This window comes from Otolemur garnettii, unplaced genomic scaffold, assembly GCF_000181295.1.
Source record: "Otolemur garnettii isolate 467f Iridium unplaced genomic scaffold, OtoGar3 scaffold00100, whole genome shotgun sequence".
In the NCBI taxonomy this organism is placed as follows: Eukaryota; Metazoa; Chordata; class Mammalia; order Primates; family Galagidae; genus Otolemur; species Otolemur garnettii.
The window spans coordinates 7,410,151-7,432,745 of NW_003852495.1; the positions used below are offsets into that span (position 1 = coordinate 7,410,151).

The 22,595-nt window shown below is 49.2% G+C and overlaps 1 protein-coding gene across 2 annotated transcripts in view; it reads left to right on the top strand.

The window, feature by feature from the left end:
• The window catches only part of CATSPERG (cation channel sperm associated auxiliary subunit gamma), a 30,826-nt gene that overhangs the window by 2,963 nt on the left and 5,268 nt on the right, over positions 1-22,595 (top strand). Inside the window, exons 3-21 of one of the 2 annotated variants that reach the window (XM_012809196.1) lie at positions 2,112-2,256; positions 2,510-2,636; positions 2,810-2,882; positions 5,118-5,273; positions 11,838-12,009; positions 13,689-13,826; positions 14,778-14,837; positions 15,035-15,163; positions 15,789-15,839; positions 15,943-16,072; positions 16,677-16,788; positions 17,736-17,894; positions 17,979-18,088; positions 18,911-19,124; positions 19,415-19,477; positions 19,577-19,775; positions 19,877-19,995; positions 20,190-20,270; positions 20,356-20,412. In XM_012809196.1, the coding sequence (XP_012664650.1) occupies positions 2,112-2,256; positions 2,510-2,636; positions 2,810-2,882; positions 5,118-5,273; positions 11,838-12,009; positions 13,689-13,826; positions 14,778-14,837; positions 15,035-15,163; positions 15,789-15,839; positions 15,943-16,072; positions 16,677-16,788; positions 17,736-17,894; positions 17,979-18,088; positions 18,911-19,124; positions 19,415-19,477; positions 19,577-19,775; positions 19,877-19,995; positions 20,190-20,270; positions 20,356-20,412 (2,295 nt within the window). The remainder of the gene's footprint in view (positions 1-2,111; positions 2,257-2,509; positions 2,637-2,809; positions 2,883-5,117; positions 5,274-11,837; positions 12,010-13,688; positions 13,827-14,777; positions 14,838-15,034; positions 15,164-15,788; positions 15,840-15,942; positions 16,073-16,676; positions 16,789-17,735; positions 17,895-17,978; positions 18,089-18,910; positions 19,125-19,414; positions 19,478-19,576; positions 19,776-19,876; positions 19,996-20,189; positions 20,271-20,355; positions 20,413-22,595) is intronic. The other variant, XM_023516945.1, reaches the window with a different exon arrangement.

Genomic DNA, 22,595 nt, shown 5'->3' on the forward strand with positions numbered 1-22,595 from the left:
CACACCTATAATCCTAGCACTCTGGGAGGTTGAGGGCAGGTAGATCCACTGAGCTCATGAGTTTGAGATCAGCCTGAGCAAAAGCAAGACCCCATCTCTAAAAATAGCCAGGTGGGCACCTGTAGTCCCAACTACTTAAGAGGCTGAGGCAGGAGGATCACTTGAGCCCAAGAGTTTCAGATTGCTGTGAGCTACAACACCATAGCATTCTCCTGAGGGTGAGCAAATGAGACTCGGTTTCAAAAAATAAACACATGGGCAGCGCCTGTGTCTCAGTGAGTAGGGCGCTGGCCCCATATACCAAGGATGGCAGGTTCGAACCCGCCCTGGCCAAACTGCAACAACAAAAACAGCCAAGTGTTGTGGTGGGTCCCTGTAGTCCTAGTTACTCGGAAGGCCGAGACAAGAGAATCACCTAAGGGGCGACTTCTGTGACTCAGTGGATATGGCACCGGCCCCAAAACTGAGGGTGGTGGGTTTGAACCCAGCCCTGGCCAGCTAAAAACAGCAGTGGCAACTGCAATAAGAAATGGCCGGGTGTCGTGTCGGGTGCCTGTAGTCCCAGCTACTCGGGAGGCTGGGGCAAGAGAATCACCTAAGCCCAGGAGTTGGAGGTTGCTGTGAGCTGTGATGCCATGACACTTTACTGAGGGTGATAAAGTGAGACTCTGTCTCTAAAAAAAAAAAAGGGGGGGGGGCCAGGTTTTTCTTGTGGATCCAGTCTACCAGGGAAGTAGATAGTTAGCAAGTAAATGTATAAAATAATTTCTGAGGAAATGAAAATGAGTTGATATGTTAGAAAGAGGAGGATACTGTTTTAGTGGTAGTAGCTGGAGAAGGTCTCTCTGAAGAGGTTTGAGCAGAGACCTAAACAATGAAAAGGGGCAACTGTAAGCACAGCCAGGCAAAGCATCCTAGGCCTGGGGAACAGCCAGCACAATGGCACAGAGACAGGAAAGAGGTCAGCGTGTAAGAAGAACTGTGGAAAGGCCTGTGTGGGTGAAGCTCCCTGAACCAAAGGGAGCATGGGAGGAGAGAGGGTAGGGACATGATGGGGAAAGATTTTCAGGGCCTCGTGGGCCGTAGTGAAGACTTGGTTTTTACCCTGAGTGAAATGCAGCCATGAGAAGTCTCTGAGCAGAGGAGGGATGCGACCTACCTCACGCCTTCACAGGCTGCCCCCTGCCATGTGGGAGGCAGGCCAGGAGCAGGGAGGCAGTGAGGAGGCTGCTGCATCACCCAGGCAGGAGATGAGGGGCACTGAACCAGGGTGGCGGCAGTCATTGTTGCCCTGGATGGCAAAAGGTCCCCACCCCACCAGTGTCTGGTCCCCCATGACTGGGAACCCAGAGGCAGGGCCAAAGACAGGTGTAGCTGGCAGGATTGGGAGGACCTTGGCCAAGGCATCCCTCAGGATGAAAGGTAGTTGTACCCATTAAATCCCTTGCCCTGGTCCCACACTCCACCCTGCACCCCCTTTAGTGGCCTCAGTGCAGCTTTCTCTCAGGGCTGCTTCTGGGTCTCTGTCCATAACAGGAGCCTCCTTTTCCTTCCCCTTCCCTGTGTGCCCAGCCAAGTCCTGCCTCTCTGGGAGCTTGTCTGTGATGCCCTCTCACCCTCTTCTGACATCCCTTTCTGTCTACCTGCCCAGTCCCTCTCTGTGGCTATTTTCTGACTGGTGGGGGTGGCAGAGGGTCTTCTGCAAGGAGGGTGAAAGCCCACCTTGAGAGTGGGACCCGGTATCCTTGGAGTGGAGAGAGGCTGCTAGCAGTTCCAGGAGCCCCGTTCCTTCCCATTTTCACATTCTTGCCCATTGTGTGCTGTCCTGGCCTGTGCATTTCCCATGTGCACACTCTGTCTGAAGTCCCTGGCTTTGGAGTCACCTCCTTCAGGAAGACCTCTGACTCCTTCCACAGCCCTCTGTCTCTCTCTTAACCTGACCTGACCCCTAGCTGGGTCCCAAACTTAGACCACATCCTCTGACTGTCCCAAGGTGGAGCACTTGCTCTCCCTACCCAGCCCAGGAAGATAGGCTAGCAGAGGAAGGCTCGAGGTAGCAGGTGTCCAGAGGCTATCATAAGGACACACCTGGGGGGCCGTCTCACCCTCAGCCCTCCGAGGACCTGGTACGCAAGGGCTACCTGACAGGGCTCAAGCCCTTGGTGCTGGTCACCTTCCAGTCCCCAGTCAACTTCTATCGCTGGAAGATAGAGCAGCTGCAGATCCAGATGGAGGGAGCCCCTTTTCGCAGCAAAGGTGGGATTGGGGGGTGCCTGTAACAGTCACACCTGGCAGGGTGGTGAGGGTGCTGGGGGCCTCAATGAGGCCCATGACCAGAGGAGGGTACAGGGAGGTCTTAGTAGTTTCCATGGCCTAAATGGGTTCACATGGTGGGATCTATGGTCTGGAAATGGGTATAGGGAATTACAGGGAGATTCCAGTGTGGTCCGTGGCCTGGAGGGGGCACTGGGAGTCCCCAACAGCCTCAGTGCCCACTGCCAACCAGCAGAGCCATGCGTGGCAGAGGAGCTGTGTGTCATGAACTGGTACACACCCATGCCCATCAAGAATGGCAGTGTGGTCATGAAAGTGCACATCCACAGCAATGGCCTGGGGCCCTTCATTCCAGAAAAAAGGTACCTTTTCCCAAGCTGGGGCAGGAGGTAGACTGGGAGGAATTCCTAATCCAAGATCCCTAAAGGAACCTGGGGGAGACCCAGAGGAGGAAACAAGGGAGGTGGCTTTGAGCTGGGGTAGGAGCCACTGAAACTGGGACCCTCACCTGTGCCTGTCCTGTGCCTGCTGCCAGGTTCCAAATGAATATCAATGGCTTCCTGAAGAGAAAGAGATACAACACCATCGAATTCCTTGTGGGAGATGAGGTGAGGGGGGGCGTGCAGCAAGAAAGGGAAAAGACAGGAGTTAAAGACTATGGGCCTTGGGCTGGGGCCCCGATTACTTTCAAAATAAATGACAAATTCTGTTTATAGAACACTTTATGCCAGACCCTAGGTGAAGAGCTTTACTAAAAACATGTAAATGTTAAGTCTTCTCAGTGACCCTGTGAGGAGAGGTGCTCTGGCTTACTCATTTTCTTTTAGTATTTTATTTAATTAATTAATTTATTTTTATTTTTTTGAGACAGAGTCTCACTCTGTTGCCCTAGAATCATAGCTCACAGCAACCTTAAACTCTTGGGCTCAAGTGATGCTCTTGCCTCAGCCTCCTGAGTAGCTGGGACAACAAGTGCCTGCCACAACACCTAGCTATTTTTTTTTGTATTTTTAGTAGAGATGGGGTCTCACTCTTACTCAGGCTGGTCTTGAATTCCTGAGCTCAAGCCATCCACCCGCCTCAGCCTTCCAAAGTACTAGGATTACAGGCGTGAGCCACCATGCCTGACCTTCATTTCATGTTTTCTTTCTTTCTTTTTTTTTTGAGACAGAGTTTCACTTTGTTGCCCTCTGTCAAATGCTGTGGTGTCACAGCTCACAGTAACCTTCAACTCCTTGGCTTAGGCAATTCCCTTGCCTCAACTTCCCCAGTAGCTGGTGGGAGGCACCCACCACAGCACCTGGCTATTTTTTGTTGCAGTTTGGCTGAGGCCGGGTTCAAACCCACCACCCTCAGTATATGGGGCTGGTGCCCTACCCACTGAGGCACCACCTCATTTCATGTTTTCAACTATACTGCAGGCACATATCTCATGTGCCCATTTTATTGATTGATTGATTGATTGAGACAGTCTCATTCTGGTACCCTGATTAGAGTGCCATGGCATTATAGCTCATAACAACCTTAAGTTCTTAGACTCAAGTGATCCTCTTGCCTCAGTTTTTCTACTTTTAGTAAAAACAGGTTCTTACTCTTGCTCAGGCTGATCTCAAACTCCTGAGCTCAAGCAATCCACCCACCTCAGCCTCCCAGAGTGCTAGGATTACAGGCCTGAGCCACCGCTCACAGCCCTCACTTGCCCATTTTAAAGAGGAGAAAACTGGCTGGGCTTGGTGGTTCACACTTGTAATCCCAGCACTCTGGGAGGCTGAGGTTGGTGAATTGCTTGAGCTCAGGAGTTCAAGACCAGCCTGAGCAAGAGTGAGACCCTGCATCTTAAAAAATAACCGAGCATTTTTTTTTTTTTTTGAGACAGAGCCTCAAGCTGTTCTCCTGGGTAGAGTGCCCTGGCATCACAGCTCACAGCAACCTCCAACTCCTGGGCTCAAGTGAGTCTCCTGCCTCAGCCTCCCAGGTAGCTGAGACCATAGGTGCCTGCCACAACGCCTGGCTATTTTTTGGTTGCAGCCATCATTGTTGTTTGGTGGGCCCAGGCTGGATTCGAACCTACCACCTTAGGTGTATGTGGCTGGCGCCTTAGCCACTTGAGCCACAGGCGCCGAGCCAATAGTCAAGCATTTTACCAGGTGCCTGTAGTTCCAGATAGTAGGCAGGCTAAGGCAAGAGGATGGCTTGAAAATCACTGGTCTAGGCTCGGTGCCTGTGGCTCAAACGGCTAAGGCGCCAGCCACATACACCTAAGGTGGTGGGTTCGAATCCCCAGCCCGGGCCTGCCAAACAACAATGATGGCTGCAACCAAAAAATGGCCAGGCATTGTGGCGGGCACCTGTAGTCCCAGCTACTTGGGAGGCTGAGGCAGGAGACTCGCTTGAGCCCAGGAGTTGGAGGTTGCTGTGAGCATGATGCCATGGCACTCTACCCAGGGGGATAGCTTGAGGCTCCGTCTCAAAAAAAAGAAAAGAAAAAGAAAATCACTGGTCTAATAGAATGGTGAAGAAAGGCCTAGTTGAGAAAGTTGACTTTGAGTAAAGCCTACAGGGAGAGGAGGGAATCATTTGAATACTGGGGGAAGAGCATTTCATACAAAGGGAAAAGCCAGTATAGAGGCCCTGAGGTGGGTATGTACCTCTGAGGAGGAGCGAGGGAACCTGTGTGGCTGGAGAGAACAAGTAAGAGAGGGGTGAGGAATGAGGTCAGGGAAATGATGGGGACGAATTATATGGGTCACTTTTGGTCAGGACAGGGACTTTGATCAAAGTGAGATGGAGCTGTGGGCAGGTGGCAGGGAGTGTGGAGCAGCCCTCCTGTACCTCCCTGGCAGATCTCCGACGTGAGTCCCAGGGCGTTTGTGAACGTCCCATCCAGGCCTCTGTGGTACACTGTGGACGTGTCACCAGTGCTTATCCTAGGTGGCATTCCCAATGAGAAGCGCGTCCTGATGACTGACACTAGCTTCAAGGACTTTTCTGTCGTGGAGGTGAGTGGTACAGGGCAGATAGTGGGTCTGGGGATATAGAAGGGGTCCCCAAAGACTCACCAGTCCCCATGAGAGGCAGATACACGTAGTGGGAAGAAAAAACACATGCAGCTAGAGGATCTGGGTTCAAATCCTGGTTCTCCCACCTCCTGGCTACATCACCTTGGTCAAGTCACTTTATCTCCTGGGTCTCAGATTCCCTCTGTAAAATGGGAATAAAATGTTCATAGAAACATTGTGAAGATGACATAAGTTAATGGTTTCCATAATGAGTGGTATAGTACCTTCTAAACTCTGGAAAATTCTGAATAGTGATATATATCTGACCTAAAGGGTTTCACATCAGGTTTTGAGAGCTTGTGTTACCCAGGATGGGGAGAGGTGTCTGAGGTAAGATTCTGTTGCTTTCAGGGACAGAAACATGTTTGCCTTAGTGCAGCTGCAGGCAGAACTCCAAGCTAGGTTGTCTTACGCAGAGCTGTGGACTTAGCAGGTACACTGAGGCACACATCAGGCTTTAGCCTTGATTTGGGGCTCAAACAAGGACTTCAACTTTCAGTTCCACTTTTTATTGAATTAGCCTCATTCTCAAAGTGGTTTATATCATCCCAACTCCCAAGGCAGAAAAAGGAAGCATCTATTTCTCAAATAGCTTTATTTATTTATTTATTTATTTAGAGACAGAGTCTCATTTTTTTTTTGCCCTGGATAGAGAGCAGTGACATAATAGCTCCCAGCAACCCTAAACTCTTGGGCTCAAGTCATTCTTTTGCCTCAGCCTCTTGAGTAGCTGAGACTACAGGTGTCTGCCACAATGTCTGGCTAATTTTTCTTTTTTTAATAGAGGCGGGTTCTTGATCCTGCTTCGTCCGGTCTTGAACTCCTGGCCACCCACCTCCTTGGCCTCCCAGAGTACTAGGATTACAGGTGTGAGTCACTGCCCCCCAAATAGCTTTTTAAAAATTCTGAAATTTATATTCTTGGTCCTGATTGTTCCACGTTGGGTCACATCTCCCAAGCTAATAGAACATGCCCAGGGGCTCAGCATATAGGTCAACCTCTCTATTCTAATAAGGAGGACACCTGAGTCAAGAGTCAGAAAAGACGATTCATCCAGAGTGAAATCAGGATAGCTTTGCCATCAGATGAAGGAGAAGATGCTGGTTCTTGTGTCCCAGATAACAACTGTATAGCACAACAACCCCATAAGATTGCCTTGACCTCCTCCATCAGGGTAAAAAGCCCCACTTACAATTTCTGAGAGCCTCATGTAAGTTAATGTTCTCCTGATCCCCTCTGGCTCTGAATTTCTGTTTCTACTGAATTTGTTCGGTTTATGGGGTCATCTTCCTGTCCTGTGTCAGCATTCTCTGCTCTGGGTCAACTCTATTCAAACATTGTTCAATTTTCATAAACTTCTGACCCAAGCACAGCCACAAGGAATGTATTGTTGATTTGGATTCTGCTGAAGATATTTAGAGGCAGAGGAAGGGGTTTCCATCACAGGAATGAAAATAAATTCAATTTGAACTTCAGGTTTGTTTGTTTTGTTTTTGTTTTTGTTTTTTTGAGACAGAGCCTTAAGCTGTCACCCTGGGTAGAGTGCTGTGGCATCACAGCTGAAAGCAACCTCCAACTCCTGGGCTTAAGCAATTCTCTTGCCTTACCTTCCCAAGTAGCTGGGACTAGAGGTGCCTGCCACAATGCCTGGCTATTGTTTGGTTGTATGTTGTTTGGCAGGCCCAGGCTGGATTTGAACCCACCAGCTCTGGTATATGTGGCTGGCACCTTAGCTGTTTGAGCTATAGGCACCAAGCCAGTTTTTGTTGTTGTTGTTTTGTTTTGTTTTTTAGAGACAGAGTCTCATTTTATTGTCCTCGGTAGAGTGCCATGGCATCACACAGCAATAGGTGATTCTCTTGCCTCAGCCTCCCGAGTCTACAGGCGCCCGTCACAACGCCCAGCTATTTTTTTGTTGCAGTTCCACCAGGGCTGGATTTGAACCTGCCACCCTCAGTATATGGGGCCAGCACCCTCCTCATTGAGCCACAAGTGCTGCCCTTTCTTTTCTTTTCTTTTCTTTTTTTTTTTTTTAGAGACAGTCTCACTTTGTTGCCCTTGGTAGAGTGCTGTGACGTCACAACTCACAGCAACCTCCAGCTATTGGGCTCAGGTGATTCTCTTGCCTCAGCCTCCCAAGTAGCTGGGACTACAGGCACCTGCCACAATGCCCAGTTATTTTTTTTTATTGCCAGGGCTGGGTTGGAACCTGCCATCCTTGGTACATGGGACCTTGTATATGGGGCTGGCATCCTACTCATTGAGCCACAGGTGCTGCCCAGAACTTTAAGTATCTTTATTCTTGTTTCCTTTTTTTAAATTTATTGAGCCAAATTTCACAAATTTAATCATTTTAAAGTGAACAATTCACTTCATTCACAATATTGTGCTACAACTACCACCACCTAGTTCTAAAAAATTTCTATCACTCCAAAATAAAACCCTATTTATTCTTGTTCTTTACTCATAAGGATTTCTCCCTGATGACCCCATCTCACTTTTTCCTCTCTCTTCCTCATTCCCTTCCGGCCTGCTCCCAGGAACCTCAGACAACACTCCCCGTACTCTTAGCTACCTGCATCTCTGCAGCCTGTGTTGATCAGGGTTCAGATTTAGATGCTGTAACAAAGAGATCCTCAAAGGGAATGGATGAGCAGACACTATCACTCATTCTCTTGACAGTCCAGAGGTAAGAAACACTTAGACCCTGGGTGTCGACTTCTGTCTGATGGCAGCTAGGTCATACCCATGCTCATATTCTAGCCAGTGGGAAAGGGAAAGCATAGAAGTGCAAGGCAAGCCATTTTATCTCAAGTGAGTTTCACTTCAACTCACATTCCATTAGTGAGAAATCAGTCACTTGGCTTGAACCAACTATGAGGGAGTCTAGGTGGTACATGCCCAGCTAAACTCAATCACCAAATAATATGAAGAAGATGGATTCAGGAGCTTAACTAGCCATCTGCCAAAAGTAGAAAAGGATACTTGCTGGTAACCAAAAAATTTAGGACTTCAGGCTCAGCTTGACCCAGGATTTCAAACAATGTCACTAAGACTGAGTTTCTTGGACCTAATTCCTCTGTATCAACTTTATGCTCAAAAATGTTCTGCCCTCTGGAACTGAAGATTGCAGAGTCTACGTCTTCTCAGGCCCATGTTGAGTGGGAAAGACTTTTCCCCTTCCATTCCCTTTCAAAGCTCCAAAGTAACAAAATTCCTTTCATTTGGTGTGGCTCAGGCTGTGCTCACCCCTGGAAAAAAAAAAATTTTTTTTTTTTTTTGAGACAGATTTTCACTTCATCACCCTGGGTAGTGTGCCATGGTGTCACAGCTCACAGCAACCTCAAACTCCTGGGCTCAAGCAATTCTCTTGCCTCAGCCTCTCAAGTAGCTGAGACTACAGGCCCCTGCCACAATGCCCAGCTATTTTTTTTATTTTTTTAGAGACAGGGAGTGAGTCTCACTGTAGCTCAGGCTGGTCTTGAACCAGTGAGCTCAAACAATCCACCCGACTCAGCCTCCTAGAGTGCTAGGATTCTTTTTTTTTTTTTTATTAAGACAGAGTCTCATTTTGTAGCCCTCAGTAGAGTGTTGTGGCCTCATGGCTCACATCAACCTTAAACTCATCAGCTTGTGCCACAACACCTAGCTAATTTTTCTATTTTTAGTAGAGACAGGGTCTCTCTCTTATTCAGTCTGATCTCTAATTCCTCACTTCAAGTGATCCTCTTGCCTCAGCCTCCCAGAGTGCTAGTGTTATAGATGTGAGCCACTGTGCCCAGCCTTTTTGTGGAAAATGTCAATCAGTCACAAAATGAGAGAGAATATAATGAACCCAGCTTCAATAATTATCACTATTTTGCCTTTTGTTGTTGTTGTTCTACTATTTTTCTTTTGAAATATTTTATTTTATTTTTATTTATTTATTTGAGACAGAGTCTCACTTTGTTGCCCTCAGTAGAGTGCCATGGCGTCGTAGCTCACAGCAATCTCAAACTCTTGGGCTTAAGTGATCCCCTTGCTTCAGCCTCCCAAGTAGCTGAGACTATAGGCACCCACCACAATACCTGGCTATTTTTAGAGATGGGAGTCTCACTCTTGCTCAGGCTGGTCTGGAACTCCTGAGCTTAGGCAATCTACCCACCTTGGCCTCTCAGAGTGGTAGGATTACAGGCGTGAGCCACCCCGCCATCTTTTGAAATATTAAAAAAAAAAGTCCCAGCCATCATACTATTGACCTGTAAATTATTAAAATACTTGAGGAAGTATTTCTAACACTCTTAACACATGAGGGCTTAAAAAAAATAAAACCACAAGGCTGGGCATGGTGATAGTTTGAAGTTGCTGTGAGCTATGATACTAGGGCACTCTATTGAGGGTGACAAAGTGAGACTCTGTCTCAAACCCCCTCCCCAAAAAAACCCTACAGGCCAGACCTATTGAGCTAGGCTGATGTCACTGAGCTGTAGTCTAGGCAACAGAGTGAAACTCTGTCTCAGAACAAAATAAAACAAAGACAAAACCAAAAAAAAAAAAATCACAATGCCATTAAAATACCCTCCAAAATCAGTAATAATCCCTTAATGTCTAATGCTAGGTCATTATTAATTTTCTCTAATTATCTAAAAATGCCTTTGATTTGTTTGGGGCGATGCCTGTGGCTCAGTAGGTGGGGCGCTGGCCCCATATGCCAAGGGTAGCGGGTTCAAACCCAGCCCTGGCCAAACTGCAACAAAAAAATAGCTGGGCATTGTGGTGGATGCCTATAGTGCCAGCTACTCGGGAGGCTGAGGCAAGAGAATCGCCTAAGCCCAGGAGTTGGAGGTTACTATGAGCACTGTGACGCCATGGCACTCTACCAAGGGCCATAAAGTGAGACTCTGTCTCTACAAAAAAAAAAAAAAACAAAAAACAAACAGAAATTGATTTGTTTGAATCAGGATCTGATATATTGCATTTGGTTGTTGACCTAAGACTTTTCACTTGTATGTCTGCTCCCTCCATCACCGTTTTAGGCAATTTGTTTAAGAAAATAAGGTTTTGGCAGGTGGCTAGCTCATACCTGGGAACACTCTGGGAAGCCAAGGTGGGAGAATCACTTGAGGTCAGGAGTTTCAGATTAACCTGAGCAAGAGTAGGACCGCATTTCTACTAAACATAGGAAAATTCGCTGGAGGTGATGGCAGGAGCCTGTAGTCCCAGCTACTTGGGAGGCTGAGGCAGGAGGATCACTTGAGCCCAGGTGTTTTGAGTTTCCTGTGAGCTAGGCTGGGGCCACAGCACTCTGAGTCTCTGACAGAGACTCTGTCTTTTTTTTTTTTTTTTTTTTTTGAGACAGAGCCTCAAGCTGTCCCCCTGGGTAGAGTGCCATGGCATTACAGCTCACAGCAACCTCCAACTCCTGGGCTCAAGCGAGTCTCCTGCCTCCGCCTCCCAAGTAGCTGGGACCACAGGCGCCGGCCACAATGCCCGGCTATTTTTTGGTTGCAGCCGTCATTGTTGTTTGGCGGGTCCGGGCTGGGGATTTGAACTCGCCACCTTAGGTGTATGTGGCTGGCGCCTTAGCCGCTTGAGCCACAGGCGCCGAGCCAGAGACTCTGTCTTTAAAAAAAAAAAAAGAGAGAGAGAGAAGAGAAAATTGGTTTTTATGTCCTGTAGAATTTGGTTGTTCCTCTGTCTCCACATATTAGTGCTCAGGCTGCCACAACAAAATACCCCAGATTGGGTGGCTTAGACCATGGAAATTTGTGTTCTCAGAGTTTTGGAGGCTGCAAGTACAAGAGCATGGTGCCCATGTGCTTGGTTTCTGGTGAAGCCTTTGTCCTGGGCTTATGGACAGGTGTACTCTCACATGGCCTTTCTCTGTGCAGAGTGGAGAGAGAGAGCACGCACCCTAGTGTCTCTTCCCCTTCTTAGAGGGACACCAGACCTATGGATCAGAGCTCTACCCTTATGAAATCATTTAACCGTAATCAGGTCTTCAGGGGTCTTGTGTCCAAGTACAATTACATTAGGGGTTCAACATATGAATTTGAGGGGGACAGAATTCAGTCTATAACATCTCATATGGCTTATGAACTGATAGGTCTAGAAACTTGATTAGATTTACATTCAGTCTTTTAGGGTTTCCCCACTGTTCATGATGTAATTAGCACTAGAATTGGACAATGGATTCAAGTAGTGTTAACCTTGTCAGCTCAGTGTATTCACAGTAGAATAAGACTCTTAAGATGTGTGTTAGGCCAGGCATGGGATATTTGCCAGGGGCACAGAGACTGCTGAGAGGGCTCACAGAACCTGAATTGGCTCAAGCCAGTGACATCTACTTCCCTGGCCCATATTGGGGAAGTTTGGCCACCAAAGTGTTATTGCAGGGAGACTGCCTTAGAGCCGCTGTGTGTACCCTTCCTGAGCAGTCATTAGAGTAGGAGCCAACCTCCAAAGCAGGACACAGGGGCCAAGGCCAAGGCCACTTGCTCACCATTAGCCTCTGCTTCCCTGCAGTTGAGCATTGACAGTTGCTGGGTAGGCTCCTTCTACTGCCCCCATTCTGGCTTCTCAGCCACCATCTACGACGCCATCGCCACTGAGGCTACCCTCTTCATTCGGCAGAACCAGCTTGTCTACTATTTTACAGGCACCTATCCCATACTCCACGAGAGCAATCGAGGCAGCGGTGAGGGGCTGTGGCCTGCCCAAGCCTGGGGGAGGGCACAGCGGTGAACCTATCCACTGGAAACACCTGGGATTGGAATTGGCATGGGTTAGGGAGGTGGGCAGAGACCTGATAAGGTCCAGATCACCACTGCCCACCCTGCAAGGGCCTTCGTCTGTCCTCTATGTGCTGGCTTGAAGCTTCCACGCAGACCTTCCTAGGAATTGTGAGCCGTTTGCGGGAAGAGGGTTACGAGTGAAGGCAGGGAGCAGAGAAACACAGACACAAGTGCAGGTGCACAGAGTGGCAGGAAGACATGCCAAGAGAGATGCAGATGGAGAAAGAAAGTTGGAGGATAAGAGAGGCATAGTGAGTCAGAGAGAAAGGCAGAGCAAGAGGATAGCGAGAGAAACAGAGATGGGCTGTTCATCTGTTGAAGAGGCAAAGCCACAAAGGAGACCAATCACAGAGGAAAAGCACTGTTGATTTCAGCCTTATCTTTAAATAATTCCAAAATCTGGCCAGGCCCAGTGGCTCGCATCTGTAATCCTAGCACTCTGGGAAACCAAAGTGGGTGGATTGCTTGAGCTTAGGAGTTCAAGACCAGGGCAGCACCTGTGGCTCAAAGGAGTAGGGTGCTGGCCTCATATGCCGGAGGTGGTGGGTTCAAACCCAGCCCTGGCCAAAACTTAAAAAAAAAAAAAAAGGAGTTCAAGACCAACCAGAGCAAGAGCAAGACCCCAACTCTACTAAAAATAGAAAAACTAGCTGGGCATTGTGGCAGGCCACAGGTTAAGGCAGGAGAATTGCTTGAGCCCAGGAACTTGAGGCTGCTGGGAGCTATGACAATACCATGGTACTCTACCCTAGGCATGACAGAGTAAGACTCTGTCCCAAAAACAAACAAAAAAGGGCAGCACCTGTGGCTCAAGAAGTAGGGCGCCGGCCCCACATGCCAGAGGTGGTGGGTTCAAACCCAGCCCTGGCAAAAAAAAAAAAAAAGAAAAAAGTCACCAAAACCTTCCTATTGCTTCTCTGTTTCTTCCCCATGTAAATGAGCATTGTCAGCTTATAGGGTCGCTGAAAATTATAGTGTAACTTTCATTTCATTAGCTAATGCATGTTCCCAGTAGCTTCATTTTCTCCCTTTCTCACTTATGGCACTTTATCAGTGGGAGGAACCAAATTAAAATGGACTGAAGCCAAAGAAAAGGGATGTTACAGGCTTATGTAGCTGAAAAGTCCAGGAACAGATGGTCTTAGGAACAGTTGGATCCAGGAGCTCACTGTCACTGTTAGATAGTCACTTCCATGAGGCAGCCATGGTGACTCCCACTCCCACCCAGAAATGGCAGACTTTTATGCCCCTCAGTAGCCCAGGAAAGAACATCTCTTTGTTGGTGGTTCAAGCTGGAATTGTCTCTAATTTGCCCAGCTTGGTCACATGCCCAGCTCAAAACTAATTGCTCCAGCAAGCAGAGCTCAAAGGAGGGATCACCCCAATCTGAACTTCATGGACAGAGTGTGAGCAAGAAGAATTTCTTCAAAAGCATCTTGTGCCCTCTGCCAAGGGCCCCTGAATAGGTGCTTCAGCAAGAGAGGACAGATGACAGGCTCCCTAAGGCCAGGGAAATGTGGGTGAGGGGCACAGGCCCCAGGTCCAACCACCTGGGCCTGAAGCCCCATGCTGGCCTCCCTAGGCAGCTGGGTTCGTGTCCTGGCCTCTGAATGCATCAAGAAATTGTGCCCCGTGTATTTCCATAGCAATGGCACTGAGTATGTACTGGCCCTTACCACTGGCAAGAACGAGGGTTATCTCCACTTTGGGACCATCAGAGGTAAGAGTGGGGACCTCTGGCAGCCCAAGACACCCCTCCATACTCTGTTATCTCCAAGAATTCTGAACTTAGGCCCTCACCCCTCACCATATGCCCTTGGGAAGTATCCCAGGCTTTGAGGGGTGGTGAGTTATGCATTTGTAGGGTTAGGGTTTAGGGGTGCATTATGTTTCTTTCATGATGTGCTAGATTTCAAAAGGCATAAGCCAAATTCAAAATCATTTAAGCACAAAAAATTTGTGGATTTATATAAATGAAAAGATTAGGGGCCAACTTTAGGCATGGCTGGATCCAGGGGCTCAAAAGGTATCATCAGGACCCTATCTCTCGGCCAGGTAATGTAGCTTAATCATTCATTATAGCACAGGTCCTGGAGGGAAACTGCTTGATCACACTCTTGCTGTGTACCTTTGGACTGGTGATTTGACCTCTGTGATCTCATTTTAATCATTTGTGAGATGGATTAATGATAGTACTAGTATCTCTGTATCTCCTTTGTTGAGTTAATAGAAAGATTAAACAAGTTGGTATATATAGGTATATATAAAGGTCGTAGAATAGTGCTAGCGATGTGTTGAGTGCTATTTTCAGATAGATACACCTCCATGGGGATTAATGATGGCCCCTAAGATCTTAGGGCTCATGTCACCTACCAGTTTGAGTTACCCCAAGAGGATGAGAGCAGGTTCTTTTCCAGGATACATTCTGATTGATACCACTGTGGGTCACGTGCCCAGACTTGAGCCAATCAGTGTGACCAGAGACAGATGTACTCTGATAGGCTAGCTGTGAATGACAAGAGGCCAGAGGGTGATCTGCCCCTTGAAATTCCAAGGACTAAAGGTTGAGGAGGCATGAGGGGGACAGTGAGGGAGTTAGTTTAGCAGGGTGTCACACTTTGATAGGGATAGGACGGGAATGACTTGAGCATGAATCTGCCTTGCTCTGCAGATGGCAGTGTGTCCTTTGAAATGCTGCCCAGGGAAAGGTCCGTGTGCGAACACATTGGAGGTACTTATCTCCTAGATGGGTTTGCAGAGGAGGGTGGGGGAATTGAGGGTATGGGAGAGCAGGGAAGGGTAAGAAGGGTCACAGGATGGGTAACGTCTTCAGGAGGGATGGAGAGTTATGGGGAGGAGCATGGCAGTCACAGGACTAAGGCCACTGGGCCCTGAGGCTGCTCTGCACTTTCCCCCTTCCCCTCTTAGTTGACAGTTGCTCCATAACCTGGGCGGAATACCTCGCAGATGACTATTACCTACTGCTTCTGGTGGAGAGTAAACACAATACTGCTGGGACTTACTTCCAGGTGGTCGGCTACAGCACAAAGAAAAATAGTAATGCCAAGGGGCTCGGGGCAAAGAGGCATAGGCTCAGACTGGGGACTGTGTGCCCATCTTTGGGATTTGTGCCCAGCAGGCAGAGGGAGGGAAATATTGCTGTGTCACAGTAAAAACTGGGTAAAGTACTGGTGGGCTAGAGAAACTGAAAGGAAGCTATTGTGTCTGGAACAGAGGGGAGTAAGGAGGGAGTGAGATTAGGGAGGTGAGCAGAAGTCATATCTGGAAGGTCCTTGAGCCTTACAATAAGATTTTATTTTACCTATAGTGAGAACACGGCTACCATACACAGTTGTGCAGGTTGTGCACTGCACAGAATCCCCCAGCCAATAAGTCAGAGGAAACAAGTCCTTTGCTCTGCTGGAACTATAATCTTCTCAGAGGCATACAAGAGGGCTCTACCTAAGAAATACAAATATTGTAATCTAGTTGTCTGTACCTTCACATTAACCTGAAATAAAAAAATAAAATAAAATAAAAATCTCTTACAGAAATTAAGAGCTAGTAATGCGAAGCCATTGGAAGGTTTTATGGGGAGTTGGAAAGTAGATATCTTACCCCAGCTTCAAATTTTGAATGGTCAGGGCCTCAGGAGATTGTTCTGTGTTCTCTCTACCTGTAGATAATGATGCACTGACACAGCTGTACAGAATCCCAGAATTCATCCCTGATGGTAGGATGGGAAGGCAGAGGTGGTCTCAAAGGTAGGCATGGGCCAGGAGGGCCCAGATGATCCCATCTCACTACTGTGTTCTCTCTTCTTCTGCCCTGGTTAGCTCGTGGCTTGGAGTTCCTGATGATCCTAGGGACAGAGTCTTACACCAGCACTCCAATGATACCCAAGGGCATGTTCTTTAACCCGTACAACAACCTGCTGTTCATCTGGGGCAACTTCCTCCTGCAGAGGTGGGTCTCCCCACCCTGCCCTGGCCACCCAGGTATATTATGCCTCCCCAGCACCTCTGGGGTGGTGGCCCTTTCTGAAGTCACCAAACCTTCAAGACTGCCCAAGTCTTGAAGTTATCAGGACTCTGATGGGGAAAACATGGGTTGAGATAGTCAGAGCTGGGATGGGGGAAGCCAATATTCTAAAGTTATGGGAGCCCTTTCTTAAAATGAAACCTTATGTAAGAACCCAACCTATGTAAGCAATTGAAGAGCATTTTCTGAGGACAATTTAGGATCCTTCCCTCCCAGCCACCCTTTTATCACTGAGGAACCTAGGAACCCTTGAGCCACCTTCGACAGTGGTGGGGAAACTGTCAGGTTGGCCAGATATTCCTGTATAACAGATGGGGAGGTGAAAACTCTAGGGGCAGAAGGTCACCCAGAGGGTTAGGGTGGGGGCTGGGAGTGAGGATTCTGGGCTCCCTTTGTATGTTCTCACAAGGCTAGTGGGGAAACTGTGTAAATGCTTCCTGGGTTGTGTTAGGCCTGAAGCTGGGGGAAGCAGGTATCCAGGACAACCAGCTATTCTGGTATCACTAACTCTCCATCTCTGCCCCTGCAGCTCTAACAAGAAGAACTACATTTACCTTGCAGACTTCCCTATGGAACTGTCCATCAAATACCTGGTGAGATCATTCCATGGAGACATGGCTATTGTCACAGAGACTGAGGAGGTGGGCTATCCTTCCCTTCCCCTATTCCCTCTCTCTCCATCCTGAAACCCCAGGGACCTCCCTTCTCCCCCAATCAGGGAAAAGGGGCTAAAGGAAGGGAACACTCTAAAGGACTCTGGGGAAGGGCAGCAGCAGCTCCATTTATAGCTGAGAACCCTGGAATTCAGAGAGGATAAGTGTCTTTTTCCAAAGTCACACAGCAAAACAATTTGATTTCCAGAGAAGGCTCTTATACATTCCATTCTGCATTTATTTGAGTACTTACTGTATGCCTGATCCAGTGCTGCGGGGTTCCATGGTGACTGAATCAGCCCTGGGCCCATCCTCACAAGGTCACAGGCCAGTGAGGAAGGCAGACTTCCAGACAGTGACAGTTCAGCGTGCCCAGGGCTATAGTGGGGTAAACTACATATAGTAACTCTGAGGAGTGGACTGACCTAGTGTGGGTGTGTTGTGTATGTGTGTCAGGCAGGCAGCATGAAAGAGGCCACTTAAAGGAATGTCATGGAGTCTAGGGGGGATCTCCCAGGTTGGAGCTCAGCAAAGGGAGGTGAGGTCCCTTTCAGATGTGTGTGGGGGTGGGCAACAGTGCAGAGATGGGAAACTGAGGCCAACAGAATGATGAGACCCTGAAGGCTGCAAAGAAAGAGAAGAAGAAGAAAAAAAGAGGTCTCAGCCCTAGGAAACCTGGCTTTTAGGGATTGTATATATCAGGAATGCTTAGGCTGCAAGTAACAGAAACTCAAGCAGACTGAAACATGGATGTAGGGGCTGCAATCAGAGGGAGCTGGGGTCTGGGAAGTAGAGAGAGGAATGGGGGCTCATCCCAGCTGGAAGTGAGCTCCCAAGCATGACCTCTCAAACAGTGGGGCCATGACACTGGGCAGTGGGAGAGGTGGGATCAGATGCTGGCAGCTCTTACACACATCCGGCTGTTGTACCTTCAGATCTGGTACCTCCTGGAAGGCAGCTACAAGGTGTACAAACTGTTCCCTTCCAAGGGATGGGGGATCCATACCAGCCTCCAGGCGATGCACCAGTCCTCTTTCTACTCACACAATGAGACCATGGTGACCCTCTTCTATGAAGACAATGAACTGTATCAGGTGCTGGGAGAGGGCTGTGAGGGGAGATTGGAGTGCCACAGGATGGCTGACACCAGCTCACCTGGTCCTGCCTTCCCCCTACAGCTGGCATACCTCATCAATAACCAGGAGGGCAAGCTGGTCAAGAGGCTTCTGCCTGTGGAGAAGCTTCTGATGTACCAGATACACTCCCAGTATGACATGGAGCGGCAGGGGTGAGAAGATACAGGACCTTAGCAGTAGTCTGAGGACACCAGGAACTGTCCTCATGCAGCTGCCATTCCTGGGGGAAAGGGGCTGAGCCAACCCCAATGACAACCTCAAGGCTGTGATGCGGGGAACTTAGCACCTATGGAAGCTCACAGTATGAGAATGACTCAGCCTGGGGGGTGGATGTATCAGGGAGGGCTTCAAGGAGGTGCATGAAAGGCAAGGGAGAATTAGCCAGGTGATGAAGTGGGGAAAAATGTTCCAAACATTCTCAGGGAACCACTTGTGCAAAAGCCCTGAAGAGGAAAGGAGATTGGGGTTGAAGAACTAAAAGAAAGTACTGTTGCAGAAATAGTGCAGTGGTGATGGGAACAGGGCCAACGTGAGCCTGGTAGTTATAGGAATTTGGACTTCATCTTAAGGGTCCTGGGGAGCCAGGAATGAGATGAAAGGGAGAGACTACAGCGTCTGAATTCACTGTGTTCAGTTATTTTTCTGGTCACCTGCAAAGGGTGGATCAGAGCAACCTGGGGAGGAAGCTGGAGGTGGGAGTGGGGGTACCAAGAGGGACACGGCGCTGGAGGTGGAAAGAGGGAAGCAGAGAGGGAGGCGGAACAAACAGAGCTTAGGAGGTCAAGTAGACAGGCAAGTGGGGATTGCCCGAGGAGGTGGGGGGGACTCTGGTCTGAGGGATCGAAGAACGTCCAAGGAGATGTGTCCAGAGGACTCTGGGTACCTGGGGCTTAAGCCGAGGAGAATTAGATTTCGGAAGTCGCAGCACAGAGGTGGGAAACAGTCTTACCGACCTCCCCACTGCCACTGTTCAGGAGCCACTTGACGCTGTCCTTCACCAACCCCTGCCCCTTCACGGCGATGCACCTGCAGAGACTGCCAGGGCCGCAGAGATACACACGCCAGGAGCGCTACCGGGCGCGGCCGCCACAAGTCTTATACGCCACCGGCTTCCACACCGAGAACTCGCTAGCTGTCTACCAGGGCCTCGTCTACTACCTGCTCTGGCTGCACTCCAAGTACGACAAGGTGGGCTCTTTGCGGCGAGGGTGCGTGGGCCATCCTGGGCCGGGTCTTCTCTGAGATGGGACTGCGGGGACCTGGCGTAGAGCGCCACGCCTGTGGCCCGGGAGGCTGAACGGATGAAAAGTAGGGGGAGGGGTTGGGGCGGGGGGGAAGCGGGGCCTCGCCCACAAAGACCAGCTTTGGGGGTGTGGAAAGGGGTCCGTTTGGGGTTAGGGGCTGGAACTGAGGTTAGGAAGGGGTCTGGGTGCTGTTCCTCTCCCCCATCCACTCACTGTGCCCGGTGGTCCCTGCAGCCGTATGCGGACCCGGTGCACGACCCCACCTGGCGCTGGTGGAAGAACAAGAAACAGGACCAAGTACGTGGAGAGGCTTGGGAATCTGGGAACGAACTGCGCGGAGACACCCCTCACCGTCTCCTCTAGCGCTGACTTTGCCCGGCACATCCTGCCCCCTAGGATTACTATTTCTACCTGGCGAGCAACTGGCGGAGCGCGGGTAGCGTGCACATCGATATGGACAGCTATGAAAAGATCTACAATCTCGAGCCCGAGTCCAGGCTTCCCGAGCGCATTTTCCTGGACAAGGGCACTCAATACGGCTTCTCTATCTTCCTGACCGCGCGCGGCTACTCGTTCCAGACGCGGGCTGTTCTGGGTCTGTGGGCGGGGCCCGAGCGCGGCCGAGGGGCGGGGCGAGGGCTGCGCTGGGGCGGAGTCCAGAGGGCGATGCCTCGACCCTCCCGCTACCCCGGGCAGGTGCTGCCAACCAACTGCAGAGCAAGGTGGACGTGAGCGTGGTGCTGGCTGACCCCCACTGCATGGAGGCCGTGGTGAAACAGGAGGTCCTTGTTAATCGCCAGTCGGTGCTATTCTCGGTGAGGCCTGGCGGGGAGTGTGGTACCAAGGTGGGAGCAGGGCTAACACGAGTTGTTCGTCTGATTCTTCTGAGTAGGAAGTAGAAGTCTGCGTTCTCCTACCAGTCTCTACTACCTGCCCCAGCTTTGGGTTATTTGAAGTCCTTGGGTCCTTGGGCAAACTCATTCACCACTTCATTTTTCTGCCTCTCCAGATTACACTCAAGGATAAAAAGGTTTGCTATGAGCAGGGCATTAGTGGACATCATCTCATGAAGTCTTCCATGATGATCACTGTAAGTAAGGTCCAGGCCTGGAGGGGAGGGACACAGGATAATGGGAAAGACCGACCGTTGGGATCATCACCTCCTCTACTCTCAGGTTCTGGGTTCTTCCGGGCACTGCTTCCAGAACACGCAGGAGGGAGCCAGTATGCAAGTATTGGAGCTTGGGGTACTGGGCCCTGGGAGGGGAGGGTGAGGTCGGTCGGATTTCAAAAGGGTTGGTTGGTTGGGCGCCAGTATCTCAATGGTTAGAGCGCATTGGGAGTGTGCACGGGGTGGGGTGGGGTGGGGGGTGAGTTCGAACCTGGCCAGGGCCTGCTAAACAAACAAGCAAAAGGGTTGGTTGTGGGAGGGAAGCCCACTAATGTATCTTAATTTTCTTCCTCTACCCACCCACTCACTTTCATCAGCTCTGATTTCAGAATGGGCTGCCTTCACAGTTGTTAGGTTGTACATAAGCTTGTAAGTTCCTTCTGATACTTTTTTGCAGGAGGAAGAAAAGTATCTGAGAGATAGGGCCTCTTTTTACAATTAACATAAAGGCAGAGTGATGGCCAGCTTGGCCCTTCACATGTTGCTCTTTATGTCCTTGGTTCTTCACTTGCTTACACATGCAGTAACTGTGCACAGAAGCAGGCCCTGATCTTTGTGCTGTGAAAATTTTTACAGACATCAGCTCGGAGTAACCCAGGGAGTGGCTGTTATAGGAGGGATCTAAGGCAGAGTCCTGTCCTCACCCACTTCTCTACCTCCCCCCAGCAGACTCTTGTGCTCCTCCCTTCTGGCTTGTAATGACCCTGCGCAGAAAAAAGGGTAACAGTCCACCAACTCCTTGGATTATATGAGATTTCACATATTACTTAGACCAGTGATTCTCAACCTTCCTCATGCTGCAGCCCCTTAATACATTCCTGTGGGTCACGACCCACAAGTTGAGAACCACTGACTTAGACTAAGGAAACAAGGAGCAGGTGTGACTGAATCAGGGCAAGGAGGAAAGTGGAAGGATGAGGGCAGAGCAGTGATGGGGGGTCTTATGGGCCATGGTGAGCAAGTTGGCTTTCCAGGGGAGTGCTCTGAGTAGAGGAGGGACTCAAGTGTTCACATTGTGTGTGTGTGTGTGGGGGGGGACTGTAGAAGCAGGGAAACCAAGAAGGACACAAGGTTGAACAAGACATGGGTGGGGGCAAAAGAGTTAGAGGTTTAGGGGAGAGATTAGCTGAGTTCTGGATCTCTTTCAAAGGCTAGAAACAATAGGATATCCTGATGGATAGTATGTAGATGTGAGAGAGAGAGGTTCAAGTCTTTTAGTCTGACAGCTGGACAGATAGAGGTGTCATTAGCCAACAGACTGAATCTGAGATGCCCATTACACCTCCCAGTGGGTGTAAAGTCTTTGGTTCATACCTGGTATGGGAAGTACTTAATCTATGAGCACTGATCCTCTCCCCAGCTACCAGCAGGCCCAGACCACAGTCTCTAGATCAGTGATTTTCAAATGGTGTGCCATGAAAATTTTTTTAGGTGTGCTATGAAAATTTTTATTTTTTTGTTGAGACAGAGTCTCACTCTGTCACCTTGGGTAGAGTGCCATGGTGTCATAACTCCCAGCAACCTCTAACTCCTGAGTTATAGCAGTCCTCCTGACTCAGCCTCCCAAGTAGCTGGGACTGACTACAGGTGCCCGCCACAATGCCTGGCTAATTTTTCTATTTTTAGGAGAGATGAGGTCTCACTCTTGCTCAAGCTGGTCTTGAACTCCTGAGCTTAGGTGATCCACCCTCCTTGGTCTCCCTAAGTGCTAGAATTACAGGCATAAGCCACTGTGCCCAGCCAATTTTTAAAGACCATTAATTAAATTATTTTCAAAAGAAGTTTAAAGTACAGTTAATATATATATATATATAAAAAATTTTTTTTTTGGTAGAGACAGATTCTTATTCTGTCGCCCTCATTAGAGTGCCGTGACATCACACAGCTCACAGCAACCTCCAACTCCTGAGCCCAGGCAATTCTCCTACCTCAGCCTCCCAAGTAGCTGGGACTACCGCTGCCTGCCACAACACCCAGCTATTTTTTTGTTACAGTTTGGCCAGGGCAGGGTTTGAACCCGCCACCCTCGGTATATGGTGTGGGCACCCTACCCACTGAGCCACAGGTACTGCCCAGTATATATATACTTTGATCAACATAATTTAAGTGTGCTGCAGAAGTTTAACTATAGGTTCAAGTGTGCCATGAGATTAAAAAAGGTTGGCTCGGCGCCTATAGCTCAACCGGCTAAGGCGCCAGCCACGTACACCTAAGGTGGTGGGTTCGAATCCCCAGCCCGGACCC